The following is an 11997-nucleotide window of genomic DNA, read 5'->3' on the forward strand; positions in this document are numbered from 1 at the left end:
CTGCCGCTGCTGCTGCTGCTGCTGCCGCTGCTGCTACTGCTGTGGGTTTTTAAGGGTCCCAACAGGCGGAAGGCTTCGGAGAGCAGTGGCCAGCAAACTCACCTCGGCTGGATTCTCAGGCACGGCCAAAAGTACTTAACGCAAGTGCTAGGTGGTGGCATTTTCAATCACGTGGTTTATTTATTTTTTTTACACATTTTTCAAGTGATCGAGTTTCAATAGCTACTGGAAGCGGCAGTTATATTGCGCACTGGAAACAAAACTGGTTCGACGGTTTCATAATTTACGAGTGAAAGTGAACGAAGGTATGAATATCGGTGAATATAAAGTGCGATAATAACCATAACGGGACACTTCAACAATGATCAGAAGTCGAGGAAATCGGCGGACGCAATGTCTGCAAGAGGCGAACGCAAACAGTGCCGAGAATCCAGCCGCGGAGTTTTACTGATGACCCTTCGGGGGGGGCAGGGGGGCAGGGGGGGGGGGTGCCTACGACGCCCCCCCCCCCCCCCCCCGGTCGGGAAATCAACAAAAATTCTTCGATAAATCAACAAACAGAAGAAAAGTAAAACAAAACGAGGGAAGCTCAAACAGAGAGCGACTCCCTCCCTCTCCGCGAAACCGTTGGGGCAAAACAATTTGCACGACGCCAAATCAACGCCGCGGTTGCCCTGGCCCCGGCGAGGAATGGAACGCGACGGCCCGAACGAGAGGAGGAGAGGAGGAGGGGGGGAGGGGTGCAGGACACAACCAAAACAAAACATCGTAACAAACGTCACCAACTTAAAGCGCACCCCTCCACCACCACCACCACCGCCTCCTCCTCGGACAGATCGATCCTCTCGCGTCGCCTGCGCCTCCGCGCCCGCCCGGCGCCTTAAAACTCACCGAGGCAATGCCACTTGGCTACCTGGCGCCGCGGGTTCTCGAAGATCTCACGCCAGTGCTCGGCTGCTGCCGAGACGCCGGCGGCGGCGGCGGCTGCGGCGCCGCCGTGACCCAGCACGAGCCGCCCGATGACCTCGCTCTTGGTGACCCGGTCGGAGTTGACGACGAGGCACTCGACCGAGAGCTCGGAGAGCCACTCGACGGGCGCGTCGAAGGCAAACGACTCGTTGTAGACGGGGTTGAGGGTGCAGCGCTTGACGTGCGTGCGCTTCTTGGCCACGCGCTTGTTGCCCACGTGCACGTTCAACTTCACATAGGGGTCTGCGCGGAGGGAGAGGAGGGACGGGGAGGGGGGGGGCGCGGAAATTTACGAAATGATGAACGAAGCAAAGTGGCGAATACACCGAGCATCTTCTTGTTTCCACTGATCGTAAAAAAATACAAATTAAAAAAAGAGAGGGGAGTGGTGTGGAGGGAGAGAGGGGAGGGAGGGGTGAGAGCGATGCGAGTGGTTTGTGGTGAGGCCGGGTGTCTTGGTGGCCACGTTGGGCCGGGAGGGGGGATGTGAGGTGGTGTCTGATGGAGGCAGTACAGCAAGTAGGCCACTGGCGTGTCCGCGCGGCGCTTGAGCGCTATCCATTCGTCGTTGCATTGATTAAACCCACGAATCAATTGTACGTATAAAATATTGATTAATGGATAAACGAAGAAAAACTATATCTATTTTTAAATCGGTGCATCGACAACCGGTTTAAAATGGTGAATGTCCGAGTCGCTTGAAGCTCATTGCAGTGGCCGACTCCTGAATCTGCTGAGAATTCTCCGCCGTGTCTGGAAGGGGCGGTGGAGGAAGATGAGTTGGAGGAAGATGAGTTGGAGGGAGATGAGTTGGAGGAAGAGGTGGAGGAAGATGAGTTGGAGGAAGAGGTGGAGGAGATGAGTTGGAGGGAGATGAGTTGGAGGAAGATGAGTTGGAGGAAGAGGTGGAGGAAGATGAGTTGGAGGAAGAGGTGGAGGAGATGAGTTGGAGGAAGATGAGTTGGAGGAAGATGAGTTGGAGGAAGAGGTGGAGGAAGATGAGTTGGAGGGAGATGAGGTGGAGGAAGAGGTGGAGGAAGATGAGTTGGAGGAAGAGGTGGAGGAGATGAGTTGGAGGGAGATGAGTTGGAGGAAGAGGTGGAGGAAGATGAGTTGGAGGGAGATGAGTTGGAGGAAGATGAGGTGGAGGAAGAGGTGGAGGAAGATGAGTTGGAGGGAGATGAGGTGGAGGAAGAGGTGGAGGAAGATGAGTTGGAGGAAGATGAGTTGGAGGAAGATGAGTTGGAGGAAGATGAGTTGGAGGAAGAGGTGGAGGAAGATGAGTTGGAGGGAGATGAGTTGGAGGAAGATGAGTTGGAGGAAGAGGTGGAGGAAGATGAGTTGGAGGGAGATGAGTTGGAGGAAGTTGAGGTGGAGGAAGAGGTGGAGGAAGATGAGTTGGAGGGAGATGAGGTGGAGGAAGAGGTGGAGGAAGATGAGTTGGAGGAAGATGAGTTGGAGGAAGATGAGTTGGAGGAAGAGGTGGAGGAAGAGGTGGAGGAGATGAGTTGGAGGAAGAAGAGGTGGAGGAGATGAGTTGGAGGAAGATGAGTTGGAGGAAGATGAGTTGGAGGAAGATGAGTTGGAGGAAGAAGAGTTGGAGGAAGAGGTGGAGGAGATGAGTTGGAGGAAGAAGAGGTGGAGGAGATGAGTTGGAGGAAGATGAGTTGGAGGAAGAGGTGGAGGAAGATGAGTTGGAGGGAGATGAGGTGGAGGAAGAGGTGGAGGAGATGAGTTGGAGGAAGAAGAGGTGGAGGAGATGAGTTGGAGGAAGATGAGTTGGAGGAAGAGGTGGAGGAAGATGAGTTGGAGGGAGATGAGGTGGAGGAAGAGGTGGAGGAAGATGAGTTGGAGGGAGATGAGTTGGAGGAAGAGGTGGAGGAAGATGAGTTGGAGGAAGAGGTGGAGGAGATGAGTTGGAGGGAGATGAGTTGGAGGAAGAGGTGGAGGAGATGAGTTGGAGGAAGAAGAGGTGGAGGAAGATGAGTTGGAGGGAGATGAGTTGGAGGAAGAGGTGGAGGAAGATGAGTTGGAGGGAGATGAGTTGGAGGAAGATGAGTTGGAGGAAGAGGTGGAGGAGATGAGTTGGAGGGAGATGAGTTGGAGGGAGATGAGTTGGAGGAAGATGAGTTGGAGGAAGAGGTGGAGGAGATGAGTTGGAGGAAGATGAGTTGGAGGAAGATGAGTTGGAGGAAGAGGTGGAGGAAGATGAGTTGGAGGGAGATGAGGTGGAGGAAGAGGTGGAGGAAGATGAGTTGGAGGAAGAGGTGGAGGAAGATGAGTTGGAGGGAGATGAGTTGGAGGAAGAGGTGGAGGAAGATGAGTTGGAGGGAGATGAGTTGGAGGAAGAGGTGGAGGAAGATGAGTTGGAGGGAGATGAGTTGGAGGAAGATGAGGTGGAGGAAGAGGTGGAGGAAGATGAGTTGGAGGGAGATGAGGTGGAGGAAGAGGTGGAGGAAGATGAGTTGGAGGAAGATGAGTTGGAGGAAGATGAGTTGGAGGAAGAGGTGGAGGAAGAGGTGGAGGAAGATGAGTTGGAGGGAGATGAGGTGGAGGAAGAGGTGGAGGAAGATGAGTTGGAGGAAGATGAGTTGGAGGAAGATGAGTTGGAGGAAGAGGTGGAGGAAGAGGTGGAGGAGATGAGTTGGAGGAAGAAGAGGTGGAGGAGATGAGTTGGAGGAAGATGAGTTGGAGGAAGATGAGTTGGAGGAAGATGAGTTGAGGAAGAAGAGTTGGAGGAAGAGGTGGAGGAGATGAGTTGGAGGAAGAAGAGGTGGAGGAGATGAGTTGGAGGAAGATGAGTTGGAGGAAGAGGTGGAGGAAGATGAGTTGGAGGAGATGAGGTGGAGGAAGAGGTGGAGGAGATGAGTTGGAGGAAGAAGAGGTGGAGGAGATGAGTTGGAGGAAGATGAGTTGGAGGAAGAGGTGGAGGAAGATGAGTTGGAGGGAGATGAGGTGGAGGAAGATGTGGAGGAAGATGAGTTGGAGGGAGATGAGTTGGAGGAAGAGGTGGAGAAGATGAGTTGGAGGAAGAGGTGGAGGAGATGAGTTGGAGGGAGATGAGTTGGAGGAAGAGGTGGAGGAGATGAGTTGGAGGAAGAAGAGGTGGAGGAGATGAGTTGGAGGAAGATGAGTTGGAGGAAGAGGTGGAGGAAGATGAGGTGGAGGAAGATGAGTTGGAGGAAGAGGTGGAGGAAGATGAGTTGGAGGGAGATGAGGTGGAGGAAGAGGTGGAGGAAGATGAGTTGGAGGAAGAGGTGGAGGAAGATGAGTTGGAGGGAGATGAGTTGGAGGAAGATGAGGTGGAGGAAGAGGTGGAGGAAGATGAGTTGGAGGGAGATGAGTTGGAGGAAGAGGTGGAGGAAGATGAGTTGGAGGGAGATGAGTTGGAGGAAGATGAGGTGGAGGAAGAGGTGGAGGAAGATGAGTTGGAGGGAGATGAGGTGGAGGAAGAGGTGGAGGAAGATGAGTTGGAGGAAGATGAGTTGGAGGAAGATGAGTTGGAGGAAGAGGTGGAGGAAGAGGTGGAGGAAGATGAGTTGGAGGGAGATGAGGTGGAGGAAGAGGTGGAGGAAGATGAGTTGGAGGGAGATGAGGTGGAGGAAGAGGTGGAGGAAGATGAGTTGGAGGAGATGAGTTGGAGGAAGATGAGTTGGAGGAAGAGGTGGAGGAAGATGAGTTGGAGGGAGATGAGGTGGAGGAAGAGGTGGAGGAAGATGAGTTGGAGGAAGAGGTGGAGGAAGATGAGTTGGAGGGAGATGAGTTGGAGGGAGATGAGTTGGAGGAAGAGGTGGAGGAAGATGAGTTGGAGGGAGATGAGTTGGAGGAAGAGGTGGAGGAAGATGAGTTGGAGGGAGATGAGTTGGAGGAAGATGAGGTGGAGGAAGAGGTGGAGGAAGATGAGTTGGAGGAAGATGAGTTGGAGGAAGATGAGTTGGAGGGAGATGAGGTGGAGGAAGAGGTGGAGGAAGATGAGTTGGAGGAAGATGAGTTGGAGGAAGATGAGTTGGAGGAAGAGGTGGAGGAAGAGGTGGAGGAAGATGAGTTGGAGGGAGATGAGGTGGAGGAAGAGGTGGAGGAAGATGAGTTGGAGGAAGATGAGTTGGAGGAAGATGAGTTGGAGGAAGAGGTGGAGGAGATGAGTTGGAGGAAGATGAGTTGGAGGAAGATGAGTTGGAGGAAGATGAGGTGGAGGAAGAGGTGGAGGAAGATGAGTTGGAGGGAGATGAGTTGGAGGAAGATGAGGTGGAGGAAGAGGTGGAGGAAGATGAGTTGGAGGGAGATGAGGTGGAGGAAGAGGTGGAGGAAGATGAGTTGGAGGAAGATGAGTTGGAGGAAGATGAGTTGGAGGAAGATGAGGTGGAGGAAGAGGTGGAGGAAGATGAGTTGGAGGGAGATGAGTTGGAGGAAGATGAGGTGGAGGAAGAGGTGGAGGAAGATGAGTTGGAGGGAGATGAGGTGGAGGAAGAGGTGGAGGAAGATGAGTTGGAGGAAGATGAGTTGGAGGAAGATGAGTTGGAGGAAGAAGAGGTGGAGGAGATGAGTTGGAGGAAGATGAGTTGGAGGAAGAGGTGGAGGAAGATGAGTTGGAGGAAGAAGAGGTGGAGGAAGATGAGTTGGAGGGAGATGAGTTGGAGGAAGAGGTGGAGGAAGATGAGTTGGAGGGAGATGAGTTGGAGGAAGAGGTGGAGGAAGATGAGTTGGAGGAAGAAGAGGTGGAGGGAGATGAGTTGGAGGGAGATGAGTTGGAGGGAGATGAGGTGGAGGAAGATGAGTTGGAGGAAGAGGTGGAGGAAGATGAGTTGGAGGGAGATGAGTTGGAGGAAGAGGTGGAGGAAGATGAGTTGGAGGAAGAGGTGGAGGAAGATGAGTTGGAGGGAGATGAGTTGGAGGAAGAAGAGGTGGCGGGTACCAGAGAGAGCGGCGATGTCCGTCTTGGGAAGGTGTCTGGCCTTGAGCACGACCACGTTGAGGCGGCTGGTGGACGGCTGGTAGCAGAGGGACAGCAGCAGCTCCCCCCGGCCCACGGACTTCTGCCCAGCGCAGCGGGATAGAGGGGGGGAGGGGGGAGGGAGGGAGGGGAGGGGGGGAGAGGGAGGGGGGAGGGAGGGGAATGGGGAGAGGGAGGGGGGAGGGAGGGGAGGGGGAGGGGAGAGGAAGAGAGGGAAGGAGAGTAGAAGAGGGAAGAGGAGAGGAAGGAGGAGGGGGGAGGGAGAGGAGGGGGGAGAGAGAGGAAGTGAGAGGAGAGTAGGTAAGGGGAGAGGAAGAGGAGGAGGGAGAGAGAGGAGGGGGAAGGGAGACGAGGTGGGGAGGGAGAGGAGGGGGGAGAGGAGAGAAAGAAAAAGGGAGAGGAAGAGGGAGGGAGAGGAGGGGACGGGAGAAGAGAGAAGGCGTCACGTGGAGGAGAGGGGGGAGGATGCAAACGGCAGAAGAGGAAAGTGGAAGGAGGAGATTTAAGAGAGCAGGCGAGCAAGAGGGGAAGGGAGCGTGAGACAGGAGGGGGAGGAGAGCGTGGAGGGGAGAAGGGAAGTCGTCGACACTGAACGCGACGCAAATTCGTGTCCCATCGTTAATCGCGCGGCGTGGCACGGGGACAGGGGGCGGGGGGGGCTCCTTGGACGTGGGGGCCCGCGCCAATTAAGTGAGCAGGGCCGTCGTTTCTTCCCGACATCTCTTCTCTTGCCTCCGGCAGAATGGGCAATTAAGCTGAAAAGGCGCTAATTGCCGCGTTCTCCCTGTGCGCCGTTGACGGCGGCTGATTTTGGGAATCGTTTTCTGCGAGGCGTCGGTGGTTGCCACGCGGCGTGCCCCGACCCCCCGCGCGTGGGGGGCAAAGGCCCACACGGCACCACCGCTCGCCCCGGGATAAGGGCGCCGTGGTGGCTAGGAGATGTTGACTCCCTCGCCTGGTATGCAGGAGGTCAGGTCGTGGGTTCGATCCCGACCCTGACGCCTGCTGCTGTGTATTTGGAGTTTGCGTCTCTCTCTTATCATCATCACGGTGGCTAGGAAATGTTAACTACCTCGTCTGGTATGCAGGAGGTCGTGGGTTCGATCCTGACCTTGACGCCTGCTGCTGTACATTTGGAGTTTGCGTGTCTCTCTCCCTCTCTCATCATCATCACGGTGGCTAGGAGATGTTGACTCCCTCGCCTGGTATGCAGGAGGTCGTGGGTTCGATCCCGACCCTGACGACGCCTGCTGTATATTTGTAGTTTGCGTGTCTTTCTCTCCCTGTGGTCGCGTGGATTTTGAAAAAAAGATTTGTCCGGAGCCCTCTGGTTTAAACCCCCTCCACGTTTAGAAGTCCACGCGATCAGCAAAACTTCGTTTCGCGCTGTCATTTACGATGGCCAGGCCGCTTCTGAAAAAGAGCTGCACACAGCTCAGTTACCTGATACAATAACACAAATATTCCATTGGAACCTCAATTGCCAGTAAAAAATATGATAATTGTTTTTTTACCCTTCTATCTGGCAACAAAACTGACACCTTTTTTTACAAGGAGTCATGTTTGCATAGACCACAATGCCTGCAGTCATAATGCAAACAAAAAACATAACTCTGATAATGTATGCACTGTCCTTGAAGTTGATTGGTCCACACCCGAGACAGCTTTCCTTAGAGCCTAGTCTCACATGGGTTGGACCAGACGTCAAAAGGCGCACAACTCAAACCCCGAGCTCTCATACTCTGATGGTGCATTGTCTTTGAGTTGTGCGCCTTTTGGCGTCATCTGGTCCAACCCATGTGAGGCTAGGCTCTAAAGAAAGCTGTCTCGGGTGTGGACCAATCAACTTCAAGGACAGTGCATACATTATCAGAGTTATGTTTTTTGTTTGCATTACGACTGCAGGTATTGTGGTCTATGCAAACATGACGCCTTGTAAAAAAAAATGTGTCAGTTTTGTTGCCAGATAGAAGTGTAAAAAAACAATTATCAACACAAATATTGGTAGTAGTAGTAGCAGTAGACATTGACTGGGAACAGGAGAAGTTAAGGGGTGGGGGGGAGGGGGGCCCACAAAGCCGCAGTGTCAGCGGGGACTTGCAACGTGGCCCCGCAGACGCGGGCAAGGAGCCCATCCGCTGCGGTTTTGGCAAACGGCGCTTCAGATTGTCGGTGAGCGCGGTTCACGAGGCGGCACGGCGAGCTGCGACGGGGCACCGACGGAATCCCCGCTCGAAGTTCCTCCGGCGCGATTACACGGGCACCGCTCCCCCCCCTCCACGCCTCTACTCGCGGGGCGATTTCGTGAATGCAAATTTCTCGAGAACGGCGCTCAGACGACGTTCGGCAAACGGCTCGTTAGGATTCTAAACGGCGCTGTAAATCTACGCGCTCGCCGCCCGCCGCACTTTCCGCGAAGAGAGGAGGAGATGAAGGGTAAAAAAAATATCATGAAACTAAAACTACGGCCGTTAGAGTGAAATTAAAAGAGATTGGAATATCAGTTTCACACGCGGATTTGAAAAAAAAAAATTACTGCAAATGATTTTGCAGGCAGCTGCCTGGTGGGTGTTTATCTCCCCTGCCGATTTGACAATCGTCTGCTCAGTGCAGCGGTGCCAAGAATAACGACCGCACTGATGACAGTGGTGGTGATGACAGTGGCCGTGATGACAGTGGCGGTGATGGTGGTGGTGATGGTGGTGGTGGTGGTGATGATGGTGGTGGTGATGGTGGTGGTGATGGTGATGATGGTGGTGGTGATGGTGATGACAGTGGCCGTGATGACAGTGGCGGTGATGGCAGTGGCCGTGATGACAGTGGCGGTGATGGTGGTGATGATGGTGATGGTGGTGGCAATGATGGCGATGGTGATGACAGTGGCCGTGATGACAGTGGTGATGATGGTGGTGATGGTGATGATGGTGGCCGTGATGACAGTGGCCGTGATGGCAGTGGCCGTGATGACAGTGGCGGTGATGGTGGTGGTGATGGTGGTGGCAATGATGGCGGTGGTGATGACAGTGGCGGTGATGGTGGTGATGATGGTGATGATGGTGGCAATGATGGCGGTGGTGATGACAGTGGCCGTGATGCGGGGGGGGGGCGTAGGGGAGGGGTTCGTGTCCGTCCCAATCGGCCGTTGTAAGTGGAACGTCCACGAAGGAGCGGCCGGGTTGCCCCAGGGGCCAGAGGCGCATTGAGGCCGCACGGCCCAGGACCCTGGGCTCGAATCCGGGTTTCGATCGCCGCCCTACGTGATTAGACGTGGTTCTCAGGCGTCGCGAGCTGATGGTCGCCTTTTGAATGCGTAAAAAAAATAAAAATAATAAATAAATGTAAAAAAACATCATCGAGCTAAACTGGGCTCCGCATTGAATTGGGCTAAATTCCAGCTGTGGGAATGTAAAAAAAAAAAGCAGCGACGTGACGATTGTGACCGGCACGCTCTCGACATGCCGAGCGGGCGGGAAAGTGATGCCCTCTCGTCACTGTCCGCTGGAGCTGAGGTCACTTGAAGGGAGCTCAGGAGGTAGCTCCATGAGCTCCACTTCCGTGGGGCCGTTCTCCACGGACACGAAGGGGGGTCTCCCTGCCGCCTGACGAGTCCGTCTCGAGGGAACGTGGAACTTTTGCGACGTAAAATTGCGGCGAAATTCCAAAATACCAACGAGCAAAAACAATTTCGAGTGGGCCGCATCGCCGGGTCGGTGGTCCGCACGGCTCAGCGGCGAGGCGCGGTGCACGGAGCACAAGGGGGGGTGGGGGGTGGTGGCCGTACCTGTATGTTCCTCTTGACGATGTCGCGCGTCAGCGTCACCTTGTCCCCGCCGAGCTCGACGCCGGCGAGCGGCGCCATCACCTCGCCGATGGCGTCGTCGCGGGAGAAGCGGTCGAAGCTGAGCACGAGGAAGTGCAGCACGAGGCCCTGGAGCTGCGCGTGCGGGACGCCGTAGAAGGTGAACGTCTCGTCGAAGGAAGGGTCGAGCGTGCGCCGCAGCACCCGCGTCTTCACCTTGTGCTTCTTCTCGGGCAGGATGGTCATCTTGATGTAGGGGTCCGAGCTGCCCGTCTGGCCGTCCATGGCGGGCAGCCCTCGCGCGCCCTGGATCGTCACCACGAGCGCCTTCCTGGCGAAGTTGTACTCGACCGAGAAGCAGAGCGCGCCCAGCGGCAGGTCCTCCGGTGGCGCCGAGCCCCCCGCCGCCGCCGCCGCCGCCGCCGAGGAGGAGGACGAGGAGGACGAGGAGGAGGAGAGCGACGAGAGGTACGGCGGGGTGTGCGGGGAGCCGGCCTTCGTCGCCGCCGACGACGACAGGGACGACGAGGAGGAGGAGGACGACGCCGGCGCCGCCGCCGACGACGAGGGGCTGCACTTGTCGGGGAACGCGCCGCCGCCGTTCCTGACGTGGCGGAACGGCTCGATGATGGGCGGCGTGCGCACCGGGCCGGAGCCGAAGCCGAGGCCGCCGCCGGCACCGGCACCGGCACCGCCGCCGGCCCGGTCGGGACTGCACAGCGCCGTCGCGGGCGCCAGCCTCTCGCTGCCGAACCGCACCACCACCACGTTGTTGTTGTTGTTATTGAGCGTGGCGGCGGCGGCGGCACCGCCTTTGCCGTGCCGGTCGCTGCCCGCTTGCTGCTGCTGCTGCTGTTGCGGCGGCTGCTGCTGCTGCTGCTGATCGGAGCCGCGCTTGCCGCGCATCGGGTGTCGCTTCTCGCCGGCGCCGTAGATGTCGGTGACGCCCTTGAGCATGTGGACGAGGCGGTAGGGCGGGCTCGCCGCCGGCTTGGAGCCGTCCCCGCCACGACGCCGGCAGCAGGTCCACGACAGCGCGGTGACGGCCGCCGCCACCACCAGCGCCGTCGCGCCCAGGATTCCCACCACGATGGGAGACACGTCTGGTGGGGGTCACAAGGGGAGAGGGCAGAGAGGTCGAGACGGGGGGTGGGGGGGGGCAGCGTGGAGGGAGAGTAAAGGAATCGAACTCGGACACCGCCGTCAAAGACCAACTTGTCGCGAGCCATCGCGGGCTTGAGCCTCGTTGGCGGTGCTGGAGGAGACAGAGGGGGAAGACACGCGGACATCGAGACCCGCACGCACGCACAAGCACATCACGCACGCACAAGCACATCATGCCCCACGTGCTGACTGCATCGCCGCACGGAGAGTGAATTCAAACCGTGCGGTGGAGCGAATTCTTTCGGGCGCAAGTATGTTCAGTTTCATTTATTAGGTATGACCCTGTGAGCCATGTGGCTCTTGGCTCGGGTGCAACCGCAGCAAACAAAAACATGAACAAGAAACATCTTAAAGTGACTACACGCAAACAGAAAAATCCAGGAAAAAACAGCAAAGTCTTGCAGAAAAAACACCGTATTTTAACACTGTGTGCAAAACTCCCAGTGGGATACAAGTCAAACAATAACAACCATAAGACAATTTAGATTAAAGTTATCAGGCTAACTCTGTACTACGACAAACAAGCATGGCTAAACCAAAAACGCTTTCAAAATCACCAAAAGAAAGCTATAAAAACAATGTAACAGTGATCATAGGTACTGTGATTCAAAGTTAACAGTAAACAATATACACATAACATGTACGACCAAACTTTGCAGCCACAGCTGGCTGCATGAGTCACTCCATAACAGCAGGAGGATCAGTAGCAGTATCAACATTTTTCAATGCACCTTTAAAGATCAGCACACTATAATCAAAACTCAAGGTCATACTTCGCAGCGGTCATCCGCAAGTAGGTTGGCCGAGTGCGTGGCACAGCGGATGTGAATACCCACCGGTTCCATCGTTTTTGTTGTTGTTGTTGTTTAATTTCTGTGTAATTGTGAACAAAAGCCACGTCGGACGTGAGGACATCTAATCGGCAGAGGTGTGGACTCGAGTCATGTGACTTGGACTCGAGTCAGACTCGAGTCATGAATTTGATGACTTGCGACTCGACTTGGACTTGCATAACAATGACTTTGTCCCACCTCTGCTAATCGGCATGACCATTGGTTGACTGCAGGTCAGCCCCTGACTGCCACATTTAGATAAGCCCCTCACCCCTCCCCTT

At 55.4% G+C, this 11997-nt stretch overlaps 1 protein-coding gene across 1 annotated transcript; it reads right to left on the reverse strand.

Moving 5' to 3' along the window:
- Positions 1 to 531: 531 nt before the first annotated feature.
- LOC144736161 (synaptotagmin-11-like) lies at positions 532 to 10948 on the reverse strand. Its single transcript, XM_078618746.1, has 5 exons — positions 10918 to 10948; positions 10600 to 10822; positions 9702 to 10464; positions 5879 to 6002; positions 532 to 1212 (listed from the first exon to the last, which is right to left on the reverse strand). The coding sequence occupies exons 1-5, from the start codon at positions 10946 to 10948 to the stop codon at positions 881 to 883; spliced, it is 1473 nt and encodes a 490-aa protein (XP_078474872.1). The 3' UTR covers positions 532 to 880.
- Positions 10949 to 11997: the final 1049 nt, after the last annotated feature.

This window comes from Lampetra planeri, chromosome 59 (assembly GCF_965212315.1).
Source record: "Lampetra planeri chromosome 59, kcLamPlan1.2.h2, whole genome shotgun sequence".
In the NCBI taxonomy this organism is placed as follows: Eukaryota; Metazoa; Chordata; class Hyperoartia; order Petromyzontiformes; family Petromyzontidae; genus Lampetra; species Lampetra planeri.